The sequence below is a fragment of the Lactuca saligna genome, chromosome 8 (assembly GCF_052625555.1).
Source record: "Lactuca saligna cultivar CGN05327 chromosome 8, ASM5262555v1, whole genome shotgun sequence".
NCBI classification, from domain to species: domain Eukaryota; kingdom Viridiplantae; phylum Streptophyta; class Magnoliopsida; order Asterales; family Asteraceae; genus Lactuca; species Lactuca saligna.
Genome location: NC_136424.1, coordinates 21,714,649 through 21,740,348, shown reverse-complemented (window position 1 = coordinate 21,740,348; position 25,700 = coordinate 21,714,649). Strand labels below are relative to the sequence as shown.

Below are 25,700 nucleotides of genomic sequence, written 5' to 3'. Positions count from 1 at the left end.
TATGAATTCACTAGCTTTATGTTGATCTACTCTCTTTCAAAATAATTTGTATTCTCAGGTCACCAGTAGACAGGTACGATGACCAGGTTTTGAGAAGACGGAGCACAGACAAGACTCGTCTTTTATTTTGATTACATATTTTGGTGTCTTATTACTATCAAAGAACACACATGTATTAAAACTTTACTTTTAATGCAATTAATGATGTTGTTGCTTGTTTACTACTTTACACTATTATGATACTTCACATGATGTCCTCAATCCCTGAACGTTTCCGCCGTTCTTGGTTTTGGGATGTGACAGACAATAATTTTGTAGGGTTCCTGTTTTCTTAAATTCAAGGCTAAGTTAAAATTGTAAACTAAATTAGATTTTTATATATAGTTTTTAGATGTTTATCTTATTTTGATTTCCTAAAAATAATGTTAATTTAAATTTTGTTAGCGTTTTTTGAACTTTTGGTTGATGAGTTATGTAGTTTCTTGAATATTGTTTTGCAACTAAGTCCCATCATGCTACTAAACTTAAGACTGGAGGGGCAATCAGTCATTTTATCGATAATATTATTACTAAATAATTATATTTATATATATATATATATATATATATATATATATATATATATATATATATATATATATATATTGGAAACCTTATATACCGGGGGAGGGAGGGGGGGGGGGGGGGGGGGGGATGGCCCCCAAGAATCTCCGCTACTGACTTGACTCTTCTTGAAGATTCAAATATCCAATACAAGTTTATGAAGGTGATGTTTGTTTTTTGGTAAAAAAAATCTTTTTTAACCTCTTATTTCGGAAAGACATTTGAAGAAAAACTGTTTGCTTTTCAGAAGACTACAAACATAAAAAAGTTTTTTATTTCTTTTTCAAAAAAGCAAAATAAAAATAGTTTTTAATTTCGGAAGATGTTTTCTAATTTTTAACTTTATGTCATATTTTTATTTCCACCACCAATGTCACCATCACCCAACACCACCTAACAACCCCTATACAAATTAAAATTAACCAAATTTCTGGGTTTTTTTGGTATTCCTGTTCTAAAACTTGAAATCCAGTTCCATCCTACCTGCTTTGACATTTTAAAAAAATATGCAATATCATATACAAGATGACTAAATCAGTTATTTTATTACTTAGAACTAGATTGTGATACAGATACAAATTAAATCTCTCTACAATATCACTCACTTCTCACCTAAACTAACTTACTCTAACCTAATCAATGTAAACTAAGTTAGTTTACTTATCTAAAACTCAAAAATACAAGAAATATGAAAAATGGCTACTAGAGTTTGAAGTAGATAAAAAGTATGTGATATCTAAAGATAAGTTGCTCTCTTAAAATGAAACAACCCTAAATTCAGCTTATATAACACACAAAGTGAAAATAGGTTAACTCATAAGTCACTTAGGATCCCTGTTAGACTAAGAACTTCACAATTTAAATATTTAATACATCAGATATCAACATGAGCAAGTTCAGCCCTTTAGCTTTTTTCACAACATACCCTCAACATTCAACACACTCACAAAACCTACACAAAACAAATTAAGTTAAACAAAATCTATACAAATAAAACATTTATTGTCAGATCGAAATTAATACGAGATGATACTCATATTTCAATACATTTTCGGATCTAGACCCATTTTACCTGGACCCCTTATACCGGTTGGGTTCCCAATTCCACTAATAGTCTGATTCGGTTTTTGAGTTTTTTTGGTTATGTTAGTAATTTTAGTGTAATTATTATTATTGTCGAGACATACCTGATTCAGTTTACTATCCAAGACTGAAGGTGCGGGGGTGCAAACTTAGAGTGTTAAATGTTACGGTGGTTCGGGGGCAGCACCCCTAGATATAGGGTTACAAGGGACAGCGCCCCTGGAGGGATCTTAGGGCAACACCCCTTGCGGAGGCTAAGGAGCAGAGCCCCTAGCGGTGGCGGTGGTGTAACCAACAGATGACACTATGATGATGTAGGCATTAGTTGTGTCCCTTAACTACATTCTTTTGGATCTAGGGACAACATCACTGGCGGGGTCTAAGGGGCAGAGCCCCTAGCGGTGGTGTAACCAATTGATGACATCATGATGACGTAGGCATTAGTTGTGTCCCTTAACTATCTTCTTTTGGATCTAGAGGCAGCACCCCAAGCAATGGTGTAACCTATTAATGATATCATGATGATGTAGGGAGCAGTTGTGTCCCTTAACTAACTTATTTTGGTGCTAATTTAGTGTAACAAACAATTAACCACTTGCATTCCTTGTATAAATGCAAGATTAATGTTACGTGAAAAGGGTTGACAACTCATATATATGAAAATGATATTTATCAACTTTCTGTCTCAATAACACAAATCATCACAATGTATTATCACAATGTATTATGTGTTTTATGTTTTGGATTAAACTTGTAATCTAAATCAGATTATTAGATTATCTCACTTCTGAATCTGTGTAACCTCATGTTATAAAAGACGAATTATAGATTTCAAAAAGTGATATAATCACGATCCAAGTAATATTGAAATGTTATTGTTATTCCGAAATCCATCCCGGTTACATACCTACATAAGATGTCTAAGAAGGTGAATCGCCTAGATCGGTGACCGAATTTATTATTATTAACTGTTCTCTCCAATAGTCTCTCCAATAATTTTATAATACGACTAAGTGGCTTGATTCCTTTATACTTCATATTAAAATAATGTTATGTAAAATATTAGAAGATAATATATTATACGTAAATTAATTTATATAGTAATAATTATCGCTTTGCGATGACCCTTCGATCTCTATCTATCGGTACATGGGTACATCTATACCAAACATTCGCCGACCCCAAATTGGATTTCGCCAAGAAGAGTCGGAAACTATATAGGTTTGAATTTCGGAAGTGCGATTTGAAAGCCATAGATGGATGAAGAATCTGAATTTGCCTGATTTAGAACATTGATCATCGTTTTTGCATACTGTTTGCCTGCGAAATTAGCTCTTAATTGACTTTGCGCACTCAACGGCGATTTAGGGTTCGTAGAAGGCTGGAGCAACTGTTTCTAGCCTTTCAAGAAATTCAGTCTCCAAGTTCACCTTTTTTTCGTCTGCGAAGCAACGATCTATGTTCAAGTAAGATGCTACGTCAAACCCCAATCTACTTTGTCTGTTCTTTTCTTTTTTGAACGATATAATTGAGGACACTGGGCCATTCTAACACTAGACATTGTTCCTGGTTTTATTCAATTGCCACTTTTGGTGGAGTCACTAGGGTTACTTGATAAAAGCATTCTTCTAAAACCTTTATCTGGTTAATTTTGACATATTGTTGTGTTTGTGGTTTAACTGTTTCTTGTTAGTGATGATGATGCACGATCTGCCCTCACCAACATGTATGAGTATTCACCAGTAGATGGGTTTGTAGAGATCTCACAAGGGTTGGGAGACATGATCAAATCCTTAGCAAATGAACCCTCAATGGGCCTTTTCTACATTCAACAACACACTCACAATGCTGTTCCAAACCTCGTAAGCATCAATAAAAACATCATGACCAAATCCCGCGAAATGAGTCTACACACAGAAGATTCTGAGGATTCAATCACAATGCTGAGATCAATGAAGGAATCTGGATTCCCTATTGTCGATGACATGGTTAAAGACATCACAAAATCTTTAGCTATTATGTCATCAAAACAACCTAAAAAAGGGTTGTTGATTAGTAACAACAAATCTTATTCGGGAACAACAACAATGTCTGGGACTGGTAGTTATTTATCGTCTGCTTTCAAGTCTGCAAAATTAAAAGCAACGAATCTGAAATGGGCTTCAGTTGAAACCTCAGAGTCATCAATGGAGGAAGAATTGCTTGTATCAAGTGGGAATGGGAATGAAGATAAAGATGAATTGATATTGAATCTGTCAAGGTCTGAAAAGTTTGATGAATTTAAAGCAGATAAAGAGGCTAAACTGGAGGAATGGTTAGGAGGTAGTGATGATTGATGAATAAATAAAGTTTGTAAATTTAAAATTGTTGTAATAAACTACACAACAATGTCAATGGCTTAATCGTTTTTTAGAAAGATTATGTAAAGTGAATGCCCAAAACCTAAACCTGTGGTTTTCATGTCATGGATTCCGTAGGAATTGGAATATAAATTTTCATCATTAAATTCTGTGACTTAACAGATTTTATCATTCTTTGAAATAAACCCAAAGAATCTAAATTTCATTTCTGATCTTTTAGTTGGGAGTTGTTAACTAAAAATTTTGTAGATCTTTTTCATGTTTCATTGGGTTTTATAACCTAAATCACTTTATGATTATTTTGTCCTTGTTCTTTATACGCAATTGACCGTTGATGTAAACTTAAAACTGGCGCTTCCCTCGGAAAATGATGATGTCAACAAATTAGGTCACACCAACAAATAAGGTGAAACATCATTATTTCAAACAGACATCTAAATATCTAAATAAATAAATAAATACCCATTACAAAGTAAACAAAAAAAAAAAAAAAAAAAAAAAAGATCTTTTTCTAAAACTCAAACATCTACACAAGTCCCGTTTTTTTTTTTTACAACATTTCACCATCTAATTCTACTAAATCCCAATCACGTGAAGCAACCCCAACACCAAGTCCCTCAACATTCGGAGGATCAGAGGCAGAGGCGGAGGAGCTAAAATTACCAATCAACCCTTCACCCACATTCATATTTACACTTGGAATCGACTCACTAACCACCAATTTGGTCATTCCACTTACACTACCACCACCTACTTTAACTTCCACGTCATTACCCCCAACCCCTTTAACAGGAAGCGATTGATTATTGTTTTTCCGCAATATCTTCGCCTTTCTGAAACACAAAAAAAAAAATTAAATCAAACAACGTAACATAACATTTGGATGTAAATACAAAAAACCTACCTCACCAACTTCTGCTTCATAGCTGATTTCGGCTTCAAGGTTCCTTTTTCATAAATAAAATACAAAAATGTTAGTCCTTGAATAGCACCACCAGTGGCAGTATTGTAAATACATATTTAAAAAATATATATATATCAAAGAGTTCACCAGATTTAACAGTTACTGCAGGTTTGCTTTTACTTCTTTCAGCCTTAATTTGAGAAATAACATCATCAGCACCAGGTCCCAACCCTTTCCTTCCAATCAATTTCACTCCAAGTTTCTCAATCAAATAATTCAACCTCATTTCATCACCTCCTTTCACTTCCCTCAGCTCCAACACTTGTTCCCTTGATAACAAAGTATACACATAAACCTCTTGTTGCTGATTAAAATGCGACTGCAGCTGTTGGAATATTAACTTATTCGAATACAACTGACCTTCTTTCCAACTCTCTTGCCCTTTTTTCACAAGCCCCACACGCAAAACACACATCGCTCCCAAATCCTTCTTACTATAAATAACCGAAAAACTCCCGAATTCCAGATCCGGCTCCCGAAACAGATCCGCAAGAACCGACCCGCAAACGTACGCGTTTTTTGATGGGTTTTTCTCGATTTTACCCCTGAGAGCTCGATTGGTGTCAAAATGGTAAATATTAGCAGCTTCTCTTAACCCGCTTAAAAACGCGCCATGCATGGTCGCAGGGTAACGTCTCGTGGTCGCCTCCCCAGCGAAAAAAAGCTTCCCGTCCCCTACACTTTCTGCTAAAATGTCGTAATCGTCCCCGGTGGACCCCACCGCAACATTTGAATACGACCCAAGAGAAAACGGGTCGCAACCCCATCGTGTGCACACAGTTTGTATCGGTTCCGGGACTTCGATCCCTTGTGGCGAGTATATGCCACGTAGGATTCGGAGGATACGTTTCACCGCGTCAGTGGGTGGCATGCTTTCGAATGAACGTGCAGCTTCACCTGCCACTAGAGCCATTAACACGGGCCCACCTGCTACGTTTGCATAGCTGTAGAATAGAAAGAATTCGCCACGTGTACTTGGGTTCTCGGATAAATGCCCAAACATGTCCAAATCGGTGCCCCAAAAGGGATTAGGAAAAAGCATTGCGACTTTGTTTAATAAACCGAATCCTAATCGTTTGATTCCATCTAATTTTCTTTGAGGTAATGCAGGGGTGAATTTAATGAACCCACTTTTTAAAACCCCAAGTGGAACAGTGCATAAAGCAATGTCTCCTTCAAAAACTTGTCCTCCATTCACAGCAACTTGTACTCCATCACTGCTGTAACGAATAGAATTTACTGTTTTTTCGTAAAGAATCGGGATGTTTTCGGCTAACGCTTGGACCAATCTCCAGTTGCCACCTGGCAAGAAACAATGGTCGCCTCCCATGTCATACGGGTCATCTTGATCCCAAAATGCTAAAGAGAGTTTAGAGAGTAAACCCGCGTTTGCATATTCTAGATTAGCAAGATGCCAATTGAAGAGACTTGTTTCTTCTGAATTTGAAGAGTTGTTGTCAACTTCCCAAAATGTTTCCAAAGCTGCCCCTAGAGAAACATCTTGTGAGACTTCACCCATTAGCTGTCTAAGCTTGCTTGCTTTGTCTAGGAGTTGATTGAAAGCTATTTCAACTTTGGTATCAGTTTTGGAATCTACTGGTGTTCCATCTAATCTATAGAGTGGACATTTATCACGAATTTTATGAAGAGGATATGATAATTGTCTGGCTAAAATCCCAAGAGGGTTTCCATGTGTACCTGTTAAAACACTTCCTCCTAAATCAGCAGCTGCAACTTTATTTCCTCCTTCCATTTTCCTGGTGTAAACTCGTCCACCTGGACGTTTTCTTCCTTCCAAAACTGTAACTTTATACCCAAATGTCATCAGTTGTCTTGCAGCTGCAAGTCCGGAAAGACCAGCCCCTATGACTATTACATTCCCTTTTGTATTAGCTTCAGCCAGAATTTTATCTTTGATCAATGGTGAAACCCCAAAATTGATGTATCCATGTGAGAGTAGATAGTTATATGCAGAATCTAAAAGCTTACTACAATGCGAAGGTACAACATCGAGAAACATCTCTTTTGTTACCCAATTGAATACGTTCTCTCTCCATTTGGTGATGATATGGTTTCGAATCAGTATGTAATTGACCTGTTCGATTCCACCAACAACCGAAACAACTCCTGCGTCGATTTCTTCTTCTGTAAGTACATCCGCCGGAAACCCGGCGGTTAAAGCAATCAAAGCTTCGGATGTTGCTTCTTTGTTGATTACTATTATTTCATCGGATACACCTACTTGTGCTGCTTGATCTGATCCGATGTTAGGGTTTCTATCAAAATGATTAGAACCGAAAGAATTTTGTGTTGTTTGGTGATTGTTGGGAAATTCGGGAGGTAAATTGTATACCTGATTGGAGGAGAGAGTATCGTGTGGCCTGCCTCGTCTTCGTTTTCTCGGAATACCGAGTGTGAGCAAGTCGTTGACATTGCTAGGGTTTGAGAGTGAAGAATTAGGGTTTGAATTGGTGTCAGAGTGGGGTAGAACGATGGTGAATTGCAGAGGGTTGTGAACGTTAGGGAGAATTTGTTGTTGATGGGTTTCGTTCGAGGGGTTCATGGTTGGAAATTTGAATCGAAAGAATATATTTGATCAGCAAGAACTGATACCAGGCGCCATGGACGATGATGATACATTGCAATGGGCTACTGTTAAAAAATTTTATTAAAATATTAATATAATCTTATTGTAAATTAATATTTATTTATTTTGATAAAAACGATATTTAAATTATAAAGAGGGTTAACTACTTACCAATTCTTAAGATCAATTTATCAATCCATTTATGATACAATATAACAATCAAAGTAAAACTATTATTAAGTTATGTTGTTTTAGATTATAACAATAAGACTCGAAATGCATAAATATAAAAGTATATTAGTATACTATAAAAATATATATTCTCTTAAATAAATTATTATTATACGTGTCCTAACCAATTTAAAAAGTTACAATTATGATTATAAACTCATTACTCTAATTTAATATTATGTGATTTTACATGCAAAATTAAAACAAACCCAATTATAATTAGATCATTTGTTTTAATTTGGTGTTTTATGAATTGATTCTATACTTTTTTTATCTAAAAATTGCAACGTGTGACTAGATAGATAATTTAATGAGAAAATCTTAAAATATATGTTATTATCCAAAAAAAAAAATTTAAAAGGATCATCTTAAATAAACTCTAATCTTAAGTACAAATCTTAATGCAAAAATAAAGTGAAAACTGAATAAAGCCTACAATTTGATGGTAAGCCGTCCACCATTTTAAATATTATGTTGAGCAAATAATCAGAAAAAACGAAGAAAAACATCATAAGAATTAACATGGTTTGGTCGATGTGACATACGTCCACAGATAGGAACCAAATATCTCTTTTATTACTCAACTATGTAAGTTATTTGCTATTATGTTACATATGACCTAAATCATTAGATTAACATAGTTAGGGGTGTTTGGGGGTGCTTTTTGAACTCTAAAAATGTTTTTAGATAGAAGTGTTTATTTGCTTATAGTGATGGTAAAATGAGTTTTTTAAAAAGTGTTTGGTTAAACTTTTATAGTGAAAAAATCAATAAATCAATAAATTAAAAAAATGTTTGGTTTAAAAATGTTTTTTGAAGTTATTTTGGTTGAAAAACCATAAACAGTTTCAAAAAATCACGTTTTACATGCTTATTAAAAAATGTTTTTTAAAGCTTATAGAAAAACTATTCTGAAAAGTGCTTTTGAGTTTGCTAAACACTTTTTTTTTACTTATTAACTTTTCCAAAAGCCAATAAGCACTTTTCAAACTTAATTCCAAACACCCCCTTAGGTTGCTATCGTGGATAGAAATAAAAAACCTTGTCTATTTTTGTGAAGTTCATTGCTATATGGTATGAGTTTACTATGTAAAAATGTAAATTGGTTGGCTATTATGATACATATGACCTAAATCATTAGATTAACATAATTTTGCAATGGTTTTTTGTTCTATACAATAGACAACAAGTATAGTATTTTACACAAGTTACAATATCATTACAACTCATTGTTAATGTACATTATTTCTTCAAAATGACTAAATTAACCTTGCATTATCCATGTTGCACCTCTGCTTGAAATGCACGATTCAATCTCAATATCTTCTTTGCCAGGTTACGAATATCATCTCTACTCGATTCCACCGAAATTCTGGCAAGTTGTTTAACTCCTCCACTTGTCACAAAATCCCTAGTATTATCCTCTGAAAATAAATACCAAAATTAAAACACACATATACCAATGTTTTTATTTTTTGTGGGTCCATTCATAAAAACATAATATGAAAAAAAAAAAAAAAAAAAAAAAAAAAAGTGTTACCATTTTGTGCTAAATGACAAAGAGCAAGCTCAATGTGACGGCGGGTTGATATTGAGGAAGTATTTGAGTTTGCAAGCAACCATGAAAGGACACCATCATCCATTAAAAGAGAACGACCTTCCTTGTGTCCTTTTGAGTTAAAAAGTAACCAAGGTTAAGTTTAAACTGAACAGAAAAATTACATTTTTGGTCCCTGAGTGTATCTGAGTTTTTCATTTTTGGTCCCAAAAAGTTTTCTCTTCCTTTTTTGGCCCTTATTTGCAAACTTGGTAGCAAAATTTAGTCATTTTACTTGGAATAGCAACCAAAAACGTTGCAAAAACCCCACATAAGGACCAAAACTGAAAAAATCAGGTATACTCAGGGACCAAAAATGTAAGAAATTTAAAACGAAAATTATGTAATATTGTTGACCTTGAGTTATTGCTCGAGTTTCACATTTAGCAAAATTTGCTAATCCCCGAGCCACCTGAGCGATGACATCATTATTTCCAGATCTAACCATCCCCAAAAGTGCTCTAACACCACCTTGTTCAATCAGCAGTAAATGTAACTTTTCTGTTATGGTAAATAATAACAAAAAAAAATCATGTCACTTAAGTGAATAAAATGAGGCAATAATTTATATTCTCTGAAATTTGGAGATTAGTTAATTACCATTTCCGCATAAATTTGCAATTGCTCCAGCTACCATTCTGAGAGTTTGAGGATCATCTGTTTTTGATGATGTATGTGCTAGTAAAGCAGCACCTCCTTTACCCATGATTAATCCTTGATTCAGTTCTACCAAAAATGAAAAAAAAAAAAAAAAAAAAAAAAAAAAAGATTAGAGAATGGTGTAAAAATATTATTAAATATAAAAAGAGGTTAATAGAAGATATAAAGGGAATACCATTCATTGCGAGATTTGCAATGGCTCCAGAAGCAACCCTAAGTAGTGTTGTATTCTGGGAGGTTCTTAATAGAATCAGCAGTGCATCTAGACCACCTTCTTGTACAATTTTTTCCTGATTTATATCTGTAAAAATAATAATATTTTTTTAAGAGGATTAGATTACATAATACACAGGTAAAGATTATTCAACAAAACCTACCTTCAGCAGCAAGGTTTGCCACCACTTTCACTGCGTGTGTTTGGACATCTAAATCAGCAGATTGCAATAGTGCCAATATCTTTTGAAGCCCAACTATAATATACAAAGAAAAAAGTAGTTAAATTTCCGTAATAATTAAAAAAAAGGGTTTTCAAGATTTAATCTATAAAAGTATATGCAAAAACTTGCCTTCTTCACATATCTTAGCTATAGTGGTACGCTGAAAAGAATTTGATTCTCTTGATTTGTTTGAATTGTGTAGACCCAAGGGGGCCCCATTTGTTGATCCTCGTGCAATATTTTCTTTCATGGAAGGTCTCTTGTCCTATTAAAAATTTAAATATAATCCCCAATATATCCAAAATGGAAAATATTTTTTTTTAAAAAAATACCTCAAAGTCATCCTCGCTTTCGGGTACTGCATTTTTTATACTACTTAGCTCTTTTTCAACTGCCTTCCTTCGTTTCTCCTCAAGTGAAAGGGCTTCTCTTACAGTGTAAAGTTCATTGCTTAATTTATCCTACAATAAAAATAAAAAAGGTATCATGATTCATGAGTAATTTATCATTTTTTTTTCTTCACATTTTTGTAACCTTCTCTGATGATAAGCTTTTATATTCTGTTTTGACTAACTCAAGTTCATCAAGAGCTGCTTCATGAAGCTGAGACATTTCTTGTAGTTCCTTTCTGAGAGTGTCAATCTCCTGCAACCAAAGAATAAATAAATACAACTTCGAACCTTAGTTAAAATTGGAAATGTTGATTTAATCTGAAAACTTACTTGTAGTGAACTATGATGATCACTTGAAGCTTTCTTTAATGAAATCATGTCATCTTCCAAACCAACATATCTTTCATGTTCATCCTCCACTTGTGTAACCAACTCCATAATTCTTTTCTCATACATCTGAGTGGTTTCTGCAAGTGCCTTTTGGTATGTAGAACGTTCAATCTCATATTGCTATTGGAAAAACAAAAACAAATAGTTATAATAAGCTTTGTATCTTTAAAAATATAGGTAATAATACCAACATTATTTACACTTTTCTATATGTAACACAAACCTCCATTGACTTTTCATGACTGCTTAGTAGATTTTTCATTGAATTTAACTGTTGGTCAATGTTGTTTGACCTTTCGCGTTCATCATCTAAATGTGACATTAATTCGGATATTTTCTTCTCATACATTTGTGTTGTGTCTGCAAGTACTTTCTGGTATGTTGATGTTTCAACCTCGTATTTCTACTAGCATTCAAGAAATAATTTTAAATATTTGTGGTAAAAACTAAAAAACTCAAAAACTCAAAAATAAATAAAACTATAGCTACTTTTTATTACCTCACAATGCTTCAAGCTTCTTTCTAGACGTTCAACTTCTTTACAAACTATCTCATTCTGATCTTTTTGAAAATTCAATTCCTTTAAAACATCTTTCATTTCTGATTCCAGTTGAGATTTATCCTTCTCTAACACCTGAATCCAAATGTGAAAAAATTCAGAAAGGTCAAAGGTTTTAGAAATAGTGAGTCAACTTCCGGAAATATGCCAGAAAGAGAGAAATGTACCTCACACCTTGCAATTAATGACTTTTGAGCTTCCTCAAAGCTATTTTGGCACTCTTTAAGATTATTCTCTAATCTTAATGTGTTGTCTGCTTTGGATTTTTGTTGTCTGTCCACCTCCTTTGTGAGTATATCAATTTGATTCTCAAGTTTGTGACACAAACTTTCATAATCAAACTCTTCTTTTAACTTTACATAGTTTACTACTTTCATGGCCTGATAAATCATATAAGTGTCGCAAATTAACAATCATCACAATGCAATTTTATAAACAGAAAAATGTAATAGTAAATTTTATTAATACCATTTGGAATTCCAACTTACCCTTTGCCCAAACATTATGGTGCTTGCAGTTTCTGTATGGTATTTAGAAGATGGTCCAATTGTTACTATTAGAGATGTTCTTGCAGAGCCTGTTTGGTTTCATAATTTCATTAGCAAGAGGTAAAATGGTCATTTACATATCCCCCTCAGGGAAGGGTAAAATGGTCATTTACATACAGTCCATTCGGTCCACTTTATCCATACGGGATTTAATAAGAAAAATAAAGAAAAGCAGAATTACCTCCAAAAGAGTCACGAAGCAATCTTGTTAGCTTAGAATCTCTTGTTGGTATATGAGGGCTATTTTCAGCCAATGCATTTATACATTTTCCAAGGGAACTAAGAGAAAGATTGATAAATTTAGTCTCTTCAACCAAGTGACCTTCACTCCCTGAAACATATAATTTTCAGAAAATGGGTAATAATTATATGCCAGATTTATTAAAAGTCGAGTATTTGAGGTCATATGCAACATACCAGATTTGTCAAGGCGTTCAGAACCTGCAAGATCAACTATAAGCAGCTTGCTTTTTCGAACAGTTGGTATCACATGGCCACCAACTAACACAGTTGTATCATCTTTCCCTTGAAAAGATGTGTTGTTTTCTTCTTTATCAATAACAGATCTTCTAACAGATACCATAAGAATTGCATGGCTACGAGAAGATTCAGTGTTCATTCTTGTGTTTGCTGCATGGCGATTTGCTTCTCCAATTTGTAGTAAATGCAAAAAATGGTCAAGATTTTGAATCTTGACAACTGCTGCACCAGGCACTGAGACTTCCCCATTTTTTGGATCATCAACAATTGGAATGTTGACTTTTTCTGGAGCAAGTAAATCTTGAACACTTTCCATATATATCTGTTACAAATTACAATAACCAAGTCATGTGTGATGTGTCACTTCTTTGAAGCTGATATAACAGATAAACAATGTGTAGATAAACAAAAGGTAACAGAAGAAGTATAAATCTATCAGGTATCACCTCTTGATATAATATCTTTCTATGAAGTTACTACTTATGGTATGTATGTTCATAATAAAAGTCAAAGCAATAACTAGATCTTAGTAATACCTGTAGATAGGACATTTCCACACTATCAGATGCTGGAGATGCACTAGCAATAATGTCTTCCAAAGCCCTAACCATAATTCCTCTCTCAGATGCATCATCCTTTCCCAATTTGCCAAGTGTATAAGTTTTGCCAGTTCCTGTTTGACCATAAGCCATAATTGTTCCATTATACCCATTCAACACACCCTGCACAAGTAAATACAAGAGCTTTGAGGATGACATATAAATATGAGAATACAGTATTCAAAATATTGGCATCTGTCAAACAAACATGATTAAGTTTTAAAAAATCAAGCAATGTTCACTTACCTCAACTACAGGTTTTGCTACTGCCTCATAGACACGCTTTTGAGAAGCAGATTCTGTAAATACTTCATCGAATCTGTAAGAGTCGGAACTCCAATTGTTTTTCTTCAACTTCAGTTTCATAAGCTGGTTGAAGGAAAGCAATGATTATTCATTCATGGTTCAAGAAATTCAGAGGACACTGTTGTTTATAATGAAAATTGGGGAAAATAATATTCTGGTCACCTCAGGTTGAAGTTCTACGCAGTCGAAAAAATCAGCATCTGAAAGATCCTCTGTGTTTTTTGGCCGTAGTCTAATGGCAACTCTCACTCTTCCAGGTTCTGCGTATCATATACAAGCAACACTCAAAATTCGTTCATCGAAACAAATGGAGTATATGTCATACGAAATAGCAACCCTTCTATATGCAAAACGCAAAAGCAACTGATACATTTCTAAGCACGAATCATGACGCATTTTTCCATTTCCACCCCAAAACCACATGAATGGACGTATAACTAAGTACGAATGAGCATTCAGATAGATAGATAGGAAGTACCTGCGTCGTCGTCGCTCTGACGAGTGTGAGAACGAGAATTGGGGGTAACAGAACGTCTGGAAGCGGAAGAAGACGGTGTTTTAGAGCGAACAGAGGCAGCACCTCCGCTACCAACACTTCTAGCAGAAGGCGGTGGCGTAACATGCTTACTGCTACCATTGTTTGACATTCTGACACCGGAAGCCATTAATTCTTCAGTCCTCGATTCTGAATTTTAGAGAGAGAAATCATATATATACATGCATACCTGGCAGAGGGAGTGAGGCCGGCACGATTGTAACAGTGTGCAAAGCATAAACAATTACCGTGATTGTGACAGGGAGAGAGAGAATATTTGCCCGTTGAAACTCCGGCCGGCCGGCTGGACGGCGGTCGTGCGTGTTTGGTGTGTGGTGTGTACGTTCCCGCCTTCCATTCTATTGGGGGGGCCTTTGTCGTTTGTATTATTGTTGCGTCGCTTTCCCCCCTTTCCTCTTTACCAATTTTAGCATCACATTAAAAGCAAAGCTATGTTTATCCAAAATCAGCTTGTATTTAGTTGAAGGTAAAGTGATCACTTGTAACAACTTGTATTATGTTAATAAAGATGAGTAGTTCTTAAACCGTAGATTACTAATCATATTTTTGATGATTTATTGCGAATGTTAATCGATGCTCATAATTATTATATATGATTTTTATTAAGAAAACATATTATGGATGTTAAAAAAAACTTTTATTACAAGATTATATTTGAAAAACTAAACCGTTGTCCTTGCTTTAGATCTTTAAAAGCTCATAATAAATTCAACTTACAAAAACCAAATCAAAATATTTAAGTTTCTCAAATAGAATAACTTATCCAATGCTTCTATGACTACGATATTTGAAAAAATAAAAAATAAAATGAGATATAATATTACAAATGTTAATGCAGTAATAGATGACATGTATGTATGTATGTAGAATTATTCATGACAATAATGGAGGGCATGTGATTGTGAGTGTCAACCTCCCCACCCACATGTGTAGACTGTGTTGCCACCTTGGCTTTCATTACCTTTATACAGGTAAACAAGATGACTATTGACTATTGAGACCAAGTACCTTATATATTTTTATTATTAAACAAAAAGTTTAAGTTCTATTTTTTTTGGAATTATTGTCCTTCTGATTATGTCGAAATTTTGTTTGATTTAATAATAGACGACAGTAACCTTAAAATCTACACGTTATTCGGTGAACAAACTCTACAACTCATTGTTTCACAGAACATTGAATAATATATAGTTTAAAACATTCTTAAATTATAGGAAACAGTTTAAAATAATACATATTACAAGATTGATTTTTTTGTGTTTGATATTGTTCAATAAATAATGAATGAAAGTTTAATATACGGAAGAAGGTTAGAAATTTGATTTATTCTGGCATTAAACATTTTGATAGGTGAATACATGTATATTTCTAAATTAATGTGAATACATGTATATAATAGACCTGACCTATCTTCTTAATCTTCATCTGAATGATTAATGTATAATATAATACTACAATCAATCAGACAAAATCATCGTATAAACTTTTAAAGATTTGAAATCAAACGAGTGATGAAAGACATGATCATTATATATGTTTCCCATCATAAAACTGAGCATTCTTTGACGACTTAAAAGATTGAAGAAAACGCGTTGCAGTCTGAAACTCTTCCTTCTGCCTCTTTTTATCCCATCGGTGTTCATCCGCCAATATCTGAATGACACGTGGCAGTGCTCTGCCTGCTGCATCAGTATCCAAAAAAGCAAGCCGTGATCTCCTCGCGATAAAATCAACCGCAGATTCACAGTACTCATTCCGCGCACAATACGCCACCTCAGCTTCAAGATACGGGTACCCATGGGCCAACCGTTTCCCCAAATTCTCTTTCTATTAAAAAAAAACATTATTTCCAAATTAACTTTGAGTAATGAATTAGCAATATTGTATTTATAGTCTTATAGATGATAAGTATTCAAGTTTTCAAAACCTGAGCTATGTAAGCTACTTTTTCAGCCATGGTGCCATAGGAATGGGACAAATGTTTAGCAGCTGCAGTGTCCATAACTCCAGGAACAATTTTCCCATTATGTGCAACTTTCATTCGTACGTATTCTTGAGCTAGAACTGTGAAAAACGCAGGATCCCATCCCTCTCCACCCACGAGACGTATCTTCGATGTCAAACTCGTGTTTTTCGGATTTAAATTCCCTGACTTTATAGCCGCATCAACTGCATCTTCAGCCATGCTGAATTTATGTTAAATTAGCACCATTTTTAATTTTCACAACAACACAAACTTAAGAAAGAGTAATCCACGTGTGCTTACCTTCTATATGTAGTCCACTTTCCACCAGTAATGGTGACCAAACCAGGAAAATCTTCACACACAACATGATCCCTTGAGATGCTCTCTGTGTTCTTTGCATTTGGATCCGTTGCCAAAGGCCGGATGCCACTCCAAGCAGACAATACATCCGTACGCCTTACCTATATAAACCAATAAATAAATCAATATCAGAAGAAAAAAATATGAAAAGAAAAAAAAAAAAAAACACGAACCTTAACGTTGAGATAATCACAAATGGCATCGAGTATGAATTCAATTTCGTCTTCATGAGGTTCCGGAAGCATGGTGATGGAGGTGTTGGAATCAGTGGTCCCCGCGACTGTTCTTCCGAGCCATGGAAGCATGAACACAACACGGCCATCTTTTGTTTTTGGGACAATCAAACCCATTCCTTCTGGAGAATAGTAGTCGGGGAGAACTATGTGGACCCCACTGCTAGGACAGATCATCGGTTTCGCATCTTTATCAGCTAGTTTTCGAACAGAGTCACAAAATGGTCCACCCGCGTTCACTATCACTTTCGCATATGTCTCGAACTCCGTGCCTGTAAACGCTTAGTAAGAATTTACTATTTTTTTAAAATTAAAATAAGAAAAAAAAAATATGTTTCACCAGATAAGTTATCGCGTATCCTTGCTCCTATTACCCGGTCCCCACCGTCTTCTTTAATCAAACTTACAACTTCAGCATGATTGAGAACAGAAGCACCAGCTAAAGCAGCAGTGCATGCTAATCCAACATTAACGCGTGAATCATTCATTTGTCCATCATAATACACAACTGTACCCTTCAAGCTTCTGTCTTTACCCTTTCTTGCAAGTGTAGGGAAAAGTTCAGCAGACTCTTGTGCAGAGTAATACCTAGAAAGATGAAGGAGGCGTCTTCCTGCTACCAGATCATACATTTTCAACCCTACCCAGTAGTATAGCGCCTCAAACCAGCTGAAACATGGTGTCATGCAGGGTAATGCATGGCATAGGTGTGGGGCGTTATCTATAACCTGTTTTCGTTCCTCTAATGCGTGAAATACCAGCTTTAGTTGCCCATAATCTAAATTGAATACTGCTTTTTCCAAGTAGCGAACACCTAAAAGGTATATGTATACAACAAATCAGTACATTATACATATTGCTCATGATTTAGAAAGGAATCCCCAAATGAAAACTAGTTATAATAGAAATACGAAGAAAACCTAAAGCCACATGTTAACTGAAATTCTTCTTAAAACCTACAAACCAATTTAATTTGTCTTCAGAGTGGGAAAAGTACAACCCTGATCTTGCAGCTTTCAAATAATAATGCAATTTAAATTATCTTCTTAGTCGGAAAATGTTCAATCCCAAATCCCCAATTTTGCAGCTATTAAATGGCTATCCAGTCCCCATATATGCTTGTAAGTAAACAGAAAATCAGAAATATGATCCAGATCAAGTAATGTCATAAACCCCCAGAGTTAACCATCTTCATCAAGGTCATTATTGTCCAACAGATGTATGCATTAACGCATTACAACTTGTGGATAACATTAATAGCATCCTAACCCTAAATAGGGGGCTGCCTTGATAGCTTTTAAATCAACTACAATAATTTTGGGAACTTATTGGAAATTTATGATCACATAATTGATTCATACTCACAAGTCACAACCCAGTGGATACCAAAGCAAACATAGATGATGATAACTATAAAAATTCAAAAACCACAATACGTACCTCCGTGAATTAACTTGGTGGAGCGGGAAGACGTTCCAGAAGAGAAGTCATCTCGTTCCACAAGGCCAACGCGTAGTCCTCTGGTGACCGCATCAAGAGCGACGCCGCATCCTGTAGCGCCTCCGCCGACAACAAGAATGTCGAGCGGATTAGAAGAATTAGCAGCGATCAGAGATGACTCCTGTAAGGTACGGGAAGGTACAACCGCAACGGGGTCTGTGATCTTCCTCCGAACTGCATCTAGCGCTGTACCACTGCCATTCCGATCATTAGAGGATACGTAAGGATCACGCAGTGCTACATAGGAGCCGCCTACAGCGACGGCGAGCGAGGCAGCCGTGACCCCTACGCGCCGAGCGCGAAAAAAACTGGTCATGTCCTCTCTCACAGAACGCGATGAGAAGGAGTGGAGGATGTTTTTGACTTTTTGGTGTGGCTCTTACCTTGTGATTTGTACTTTTTGGTGTGCCTCTTGCCCTGTGATTTGTATAAACGCAAAAAAATGGGTCATGACGTGCCTCTTAAATTATCTTGGATAATGTTACGTTTTTTTCAATATTATCATTCTTGTCCAATAAACTATATGTTTTATTTTTTTAGGTTTGCATTTTGGGATAATGACTTAAAAGGGTAATATATTTTTTAATTTGTACACGTTTAATCACTGAAATTTTTTTCGTCTATATTTACCCCTTCAACTAATTAAACTCTACACATTCAGTCCTTATGACCAGTTACTTCAGGTTAGCGGGGAAAAATGACTTATTAAGGTAATATATTTCTCATTTTATACACATTTAGTTCTTAATATTTTTATACACATTTAATCCTTAATATTTTTTTGTTTCAAAATAAATCATTTTTTGTTTTTGTATCAATTCAGTCCTTATGAATGATTTATTTAAGGTTTTTCCTATGACATCTAACATAAGACTATCAGTGATGACAGGGACGTTCTCGTTGGGTGCCCACAGTGGCACCGACAACCCCTGCTTTTTCTGTATGCAGTGTAAATTTTTCGATATTTTTTCTTTTTTCTACTTACCAGCAACACATACTGCGGACCGGCAACACCTACTACCAAATCCTACGGCTGTCCCTGATTGATGAGGTGTTTGGGGCTGTTGATGCTTATGTTCATTGTGGCCTCAACTACTTGGTTGCATAAGTCTTGTGGTTTGGCTTAGGGTTTGTATTCCGAACGTCGTAACTTCTTCATATAATATCTTATTTTAACGATCTTTATATCTACGTGTTCACTTTTTATGTCTGCTATAACTTTCGTTAAGATTACCCCCGTTAAAATATAGGGTTATTGTCACTCTAATCCAACAAAGTTCCGTATAATGGTTTAAATGGTCCCTCGTGACTATTTTTTGTATTTTAAGGGTTTGTACTTGTGTTTTACAGTTTTAAAAGGTCGTTATAAAAAATGTGAAGGGGTCACCCGGTGAACCCCTTCATAATCACCTAAATTAAATCAAGGTCTTGCATTCACTCGTTCTCGTCCATTTCTTTGACTTTGACTTGCTTCCATAAACACAATAGTGAAAGACTGCTTGAGCTTCGGTACTTCACTGGAAAACTGCAAACCAGAAAACAAATGTTGTGTTCCTTTCAGTCTCCTGTACCTACCTCATCATCTTCTTTGCTTCTTGCTCTCAACTCCATTCTCGCTTCACAAATCCTCACATCAAGATACTTGCAGAAGACCCAAACTTTTTCTATTAATGATATTAAAATACATATCTCGAAATACATGTAATTACTAACAAACTTTTTAAGGGCACCTACTTATGTTACATAGGATAGCTCTTGGATGAATCAGATACTTGCAACGGGAACCATGAATCTATTCCGGACAACCAACTGAAAAGGACCCTTGCAGAAGACCCAAACTTTCCAACCGACTTCCGATTGGATCCTAAAACCAACTGAAGTCAATTAAATCAATGTTATAAGTGAATTCATTAAATTAATTCAAAGGAATCAATTAAAAGTCACGAAATCAATTATAAATGTAAAAACAATTATGTCAAAGAAATCAATTTGAAGTCAATTATGTACATCCGACTCTGTGAAATCAATTAAGTCTATATATAAGTAATCGACATAATAAACCTTCCAATTTTATGAAATTGACAAACGATTTCAACCCAGAACATTCCAAATCGACGAAAATTTGATGAAATCAACGATCCGAAGTTGCAAAATCGGTGAAATCGGCATTCTAGAATCGTGTTCCCAAACCGATAAAACATGTACAAAATTGAAGACGTCAAATCTTATGATCCAGATCGTGTTCCTCATGCGTACCGGACAAAAATGTACCACGAATCGATACGAGGTAGCAGATTGTGGCATGTTGTGCGATCCCTGCGATTTTGAGGGGAAGTTCGGTGAGTCTAATGAACACCGATCAATCATTATAGACAGAGATTCATCATCGACTGTAAACCCAACCAGGACTTCGAAGGAGTAGGTTTCTAGTTAGACGACAAAGATGGAGGAATGGCAAATATGGAAGTCGATGGTGGCTAGAGTTGATCAAATGCAAGAGGCGGTGATCGAATACAAAAGAAAAGGGGATGGCTTTGTGCGATTTTGAGCAGATAAAAGAAGAATGAGGTAAGAATAGGGTATTTGCGACCAATTTTTAACAAGAAGCGGGGTTTGAGATCGATTGTAAAGGTTGAGATAAAGAAGAAACCCACAATCGTGAGAACCCGTAGCTACAAATTGATTCATTAAAGAAGAAGGAGGTTTTTCTAAACAGGTAAAATATACAGTAATAAAAAAAGCCAAATTAGCTTGTAACCGGTAAAACCAGCTTAAAATGTGGCATATTCCTATATTAGCAGGTAAAACATAAGTAGGTACCCTTAAAAATTAAAAAAAAAGTCACAAGGGACCTTTTAAACTAATATACTAAACATCGTTGGGCTACAGTGACAATAACCCTAAAATATAATATGTTTTTACATACAATTTTATAAAAAAAAAAATAAAAAAAAATAAAAAAAAATAAAAACACCCATACATGCATTAAAAAAACGTATGGATATAAAGATCGTAATTAAAAAATATATTACTTTTTAACGAGAGTAATCTAAACGAAAGTTGTAGTGGACTAAAATACAAACGCATAGATATAAAGACCGTTAAAATCCGAGATAGTATGAAAAAGTTATGACGTTCAAAACACATAATCTAAGCAACCAAGTAGTCGAGATCACGATGAACATAAGCATCAAAAGCCTAAAACACTTCGTTAATGATTGTTCCATGTAAGATGTTATGAGAAAAAACTTAAAGAAAACATTCATAAGTATTGAATGGGTACTAAAATAAAAATAAATTATTTTGCAACAAAAAAAATTAAAGACTGAATGTGTACAAAAGTATTAAGGACTAAATATGTACAAAATGAAAAATATATAACCCTATTAAAACATTTTTACTGGTTAACCTGAAATAACCGATCATGAGAACTGAATGTGTACAGTTTAACAAATTGAAGGGGTAAATGTAAACAAAAAATAAACTCAGTGACCACAAATTGAAGAATATATATTACCCTTTTAAATCATTATCCCTTACATTTTACACCCGCAAAAATTTAAGTTTTACTATATCACTAAAGCCATTTTATGAGTAATCGGTAAGAAGTCTCTAATGTTGGCCATGTGTGTAAACATTTGTTTTTGTAAATAATAAAATAAGGGGAAATTGAATAATCTAATCTTTATAAACGTCTCTTTTAATAAAAAAAATAGATGAGGACCCTCGCTTTGAAGAGTATAGATTTGTTAACAGTATAGATAATAAGGGATTATTGATCAATTGATTGGTCTATATCATCATACTAAATTATAAATGAAACCTTTTTCTTTTCATCATATTCATTTGAAACTCTTTCATTCATTTTTCTTTTCGCCACATTAATTTGAAACTCCCATGACTTTTCATTTTCTTTCTAATAATAATTATAAGTTGGTTAATAAGATTAAATAAATATTAAACCTAAAGTGTAATTATATATAAACTAAATTTCGATATTAAAATAATATATTTACTTATGCTTATTATCAAACATTTTTTTAGAACAAAATGTGCAAATACTAAATAATGACTTCTTTTAATTAAAAATAGCAAGATTCTTCCAATTTTCAATTTTGACTCTATATGTTCTTCCATAAATGAGCAATACTTAATGACTTAACAAAACCACATATAGCTGAATAAATAGTTCCAAAAGACTGAAGCAACTCAATTCATTTGCAAAAGAAAATAACCACACATGCATCAATCTAAAACAAAATCGAAAGTTCCACCATGTAAGTACATCAATCTAATCACCCTCCTATACAACTTGAAAGCAAGTGATAGAACATAAAATTTGATTAAGTAAACATGGTTGAAACCATAATTGTAGGAATGAGAAGAGGTCATGGTAAGGTCCAATCGTCTCCATGAGTAGTGAAATCCACTACATATACAAACTTGAAATCAAATAAACATGTAATCAGAACTAAAATCCACAGTGAAATCAAATTAACATGCAAACTTAGAACCTTTAGTTGTATTGGATACAACAAATCGGTAGAAAAGCCAAAATCAATAGAAAGCACATAACACATACGAAAATCAGATATGTATGGAGAAATGAGAGAGAAATCGGAAATTGGAAATCCACAGTGATAACAAACAGTTGACTGTGAATCGATTGTGCGTAGGAACCCTCAATCGAGCGATGGTGGTGGTGAAAGTAGGTGGAGAGATGATGAAGTGAATAAGAGAGGAGACTGTGAAAAAAGAAAGACGAAGTCTATCATCTCTTCTCCGAGATTGCAATTGAATGAGATGGTGGACATCAGAAGCAACAGACGATAGCAGTGGAAGAAACTGGAAGAATCAATCGGAGAATCACAGCATTTCGCTTTTGCTTTTTGGTATGTTGTTCCATCTTGAAGCAGTTTAGACCTAGAAATGAAGAATCAGTTAATCCGAGAATTGCAATTCATTTAAGAAATTAGCATATGGAATTAACATATAACAAGGATCAAAAGTAAAACAAGGATTAAACTTGTCGATAGCAGCTGATAATCGACTCTATATTTGGATGCAATTGGGAGAAGAAACAAAAATCGAGGAAGATGGAAGGATTGAGAAGCGACAAGTAGAGCAGCATAAAAAAAAACCCCATCGATGACAGATGCAGGAGCTGATACCCCAACACCTACATTGTGACATCCCCAAAATCTCGGTCAGAAAAGACCGATTTTCATTTATGCTTTTAAAATAATTTCAGAGTAAATCCTTTTGATTTGAAAGAGTTGCGGAATTTGTTCCCAAAAACAAAACGTGATAAAACAATGTTTACCAAAGCATTTCATAAAAGAAATGTATTTTCATTATATAATCAAAACTCGGGATGTCATGTTCCGATACAGACCATAAAGCATAAACGATAACATTACAAGTCATTCAACAAATATATACATATACAAACTTGTAAACAAAACAACTTGATGGTTCATCCATCTTATGCCCTTGCGCCACTTCCTGTAATACAAATAAAACTGAGTGGGTCAGGCTTGGGAGCCTGGTGAGCATATAGGGTTTTCAACCCACAATAAATAATTATATTTAATTTCCACCAACCAACAATAACCCGATTACCCATTCCCGTTAACACAACTAACATAAGGGACCTAGTCTAAGAATATTTCATCGGGGCGACAACACATGCTTCGGGTGTTCCTCAACAATATAAGTCAAATAAGGCAACCATGAGGGGGATGGAATACAGCGAATGAACACCCAAGTTCATTAACACCTACAGGTTATGAGTCTGCTAGTGTTCCACTGGACTGTCTAGAAAAGTTCGTGGTCGTCATCTAAATTCCGCTAGATGACTGGATCAAAACAACATCGAGGCCTCTCATCTGTTTATTACACACCAACTATCTACCATGTTCTACCTAACATATTAGTAGATAAAACATACATTTTTATACATAGTTTCAAAACCTGTATAGCATGCTCAATCAATACATTTTCCACATAACAGATGAGGCACACACACATAACACGTATTTCATAGAGAAATAATCAGATCTATAAGATAGAAGAAAGTGAATATACATTCACACACATAACAAAAAATATACACATAACACGTATTTCGTATAAAATACTTCATAATTATGCGTTAGAAGAAAGTAACCACACACTCACTTGATCAGAAGATGATCGGACAGCACTACGGCTTGCAGAAGTAGTAATCCTCAGCAGATCTGGAAGATCTCTACAAAAATCGAACTTCTCGCGGGCAGAGCTTCGGCTCGGGAATCGCACTTCTCGGGATCTTCGGGGATTCGAAACTTGCTTTGGGGCTCGGGAATATTACCGGGGCTTCGGGGTACTTCTAGCACGCAAATCGAGGTAAAACAGGAGAGAGAAGAGAGAAAAAGAGCAAATGAGCCGGCTGACCTCGCATTCTATTTATAGGAGGTTGAGCCTCGCACGTACATTGGGCGTACGCCTGTACGCGGGGCGTAAGCCTCCGAAATCGTCACTGCATGCGTCATCCGAGAAACTCGAGTGCGAAGTTCGTCATGCTTCGCTGTACGTTGGGCGGACATCGGATAGGCTCGGTGGCTCCCCTTCGGATAATACCGGATTTCATAATTAAATTTAAATATTAATTATTTAATAAACTTTGAAAATTCATATCTTCTTCGTACGAACTCCGTTTCCGACGTTCTTTATATCCACGAGTAGGTGAGACTACGCTCTACAACTTTCGTTTAGACTCCGTCGGCTAATTTTGACTTTATTTTTATTAAATATTTTTAATAGGCCCGGACAGGAAAACTTCGTTATAAATTCATAACTTCTTCGTTTGACGTCCGTTCTCGCCTAACTTTTCATCGCTTCGATACCAACAACGAGACCTTCGATTCTCGTTTAGATTGCTTCAGCTAAAAGCCGCTCAATCTCAAATCGAGTATTTTGGGCTGCATACCGCTAAGTCGAAACTTCAATAAATCATAACTTCCCCATACGAAGTCAGATTTTGGCGTTCTTTTTATACACGCTCTCGGTTTAACGAACTCTATGACTTTAGTTTAGATCACTAAGGTTAAATATCACTCTAACGTAAGTTTCACTTTTTACGTCATTCAGCGTTGTCGGTTCTATCGCGAAACTTCGACAGGTCATAACTTCTTCGTTATAACTCGGATTTCGGCATTTTTTATATCTTCGGAATCCTTGTTTCGACCACTACATATTTATGCAAATATATTGGGATTATCCCACACTTCAAATTTGATGCTTATTTT

General features: G+C 35.0%; 4 protein-coding genes and 1 long non-coding RNA gene across 6 annotated transcripts; 2 read left to right on the top strand and 3 right to left on the bottom strand.

The window, feature by feature from the left end:
* Positions 1 to 2,797: 2,797 nt before the first annotated feature.
* Positions 2,798 to 4,102, top strand: LOC145013175 (MEF2BNB-like protein). Its single transcript, XM_078971982.1, has 2 exons — positions 2,798 to 3,152; positions 3,380 to 4,102. Exons 1-2 carry the CDS (start codon positions 3,145 to 3,147, stop codon positions 4,020 to 4,022), a joined length of 651 nt encoding a protein of 216 aa, XP_078828108.1. The 5' UTR covers positions 2,798 to 3,144; the 3' UTR covers positions 4,023 to 4,102.
* Positions 4,103 to 4,534: 432 nt separating this feature from the next.
* On the bottom strand, positions 4,535 to 7,644 carry FLD (protein FLOWERING locus D-like protein). Its single transcript, XM_078967996.1, has 3 exons — positions 5,098 to 7,644; positions 4,951 to 4,993; positions 4,535 to 4,879 (listed from the first exon to the last, which is right to left on the bottom strand). The coding sequence occupies exons 1-3, from the start codon at positions 7,571 to 7,573 to the stop codon at positions 4,597 to 4,599; spliced, it is 2,802 nt and encodes a 933-aa protein (XP_078824122.1). The 5' UTR covers positions 7,574 to 7,644; the 3' UTR covers positions 4,535 to 4,596.
* A 1,309-nt stretch (positions 7,645 to 8,953) lies between these two features.
* On the bottom strand, positions 8,954 to 14,691 carry MRH2 (Armadillo/beta-catenin repeat family protein / kinesin motor family protein). Of its 2 annotated transcripts, none has more exons than XM_078969374.1 (21): positions 14,522 to 14,691; positions 14,275 to 14,444; positions 13,959 to 14,056; positions 13,737 to 13,859; positions 13,428 to 13,613; positions 12,829 to 13,213; positions 12,593 to 12,742; positions 12,352 to 12,440; positions 12,031 to 12,243; positions 11,804 to 11,938; positions 11,528 to 11,707; positions 11,245 to 11,424; positions 11,057 to 11,167; positions 10,855 to 10,983; positions 10,652 to 10,787; positions 10,463 to 10,555; positions 10,261 to 10,386; positions 10,026 to 10,151; positions 9,783 to 9,926; positions 9,369 to 9,497; positions 8,954 to 9,252 (listed from the first exon to the last, which is right to left on the bottom strand). In XM_078969374.1, the coding sequence occupies exons 2-21, from the start codon at positions 14,441 to 14,443 to the stop codon at positions 9,104 to 9,106; spliced, it is 3,051 nt and encodes a 1,016-aa protein (XP_078825500.1). In that variant the 5' UTR covers position 14,444; positions 14,522 to 14,691; the 3' UTR covers positions 8,954 to 9,103. The 2 variants fall into 2 exon arrangements, with proteins under 2 accessions (XP_078825500.1, XP_078825498.1); XM_078969372.1 differs by having other exon boundaries at positions 14,275 to 14,481; positions 14,580 to 14,686.
* Positions 14,692 to 15,662: 971 nt separating this feature from the next.
* On the bottom strand, positions 15,663 to 18,826 carry LOC145010801 (glycerol-3-phosphate dehydrogenase SDP6, mitochondrial-like). Its single transcript, XM_078969350.1, has 6 exons — positions 18,352 to 18,826; positions 17,252 to 17,725; positions 16,852 to 17,183; positions 16,619 to 16,779; positions 16,280 to 16,538; positions 15,663 to 16,179 (listed from the first exon to the last, which is right to left on the bottom strand). Exons 1-6 carry the CDS (start codon positions 18,725 to 18,727, stop codon positions 15,880 to 15,882), a joined length of 1,902 nt encoding a protein of 633 aa, XP_078825476.1. The 5' UTR covers positions 18,728 to 18,826; the 3' UTR covers positions 15,663 to 15,879.
* A 41-nt stretch (positions 18,827 to 18,867) lies between these two features.
* LOC145010802 (uncharacterized) lies at positions 18,868 to 19,603 on the top strand. The gene is made up of 3 exons (XR_013663912.1): positions 18,868 to 18,981; positions 19,073 to 19,121; positions 19,400 to 19,603. It is a non-coding gene; the product is annotated as an uncharacterized LOC145010802 (long non-coding RNA).
* Positions 19,604 to 25,700: the final 6,097 nt, after the last annotated feature.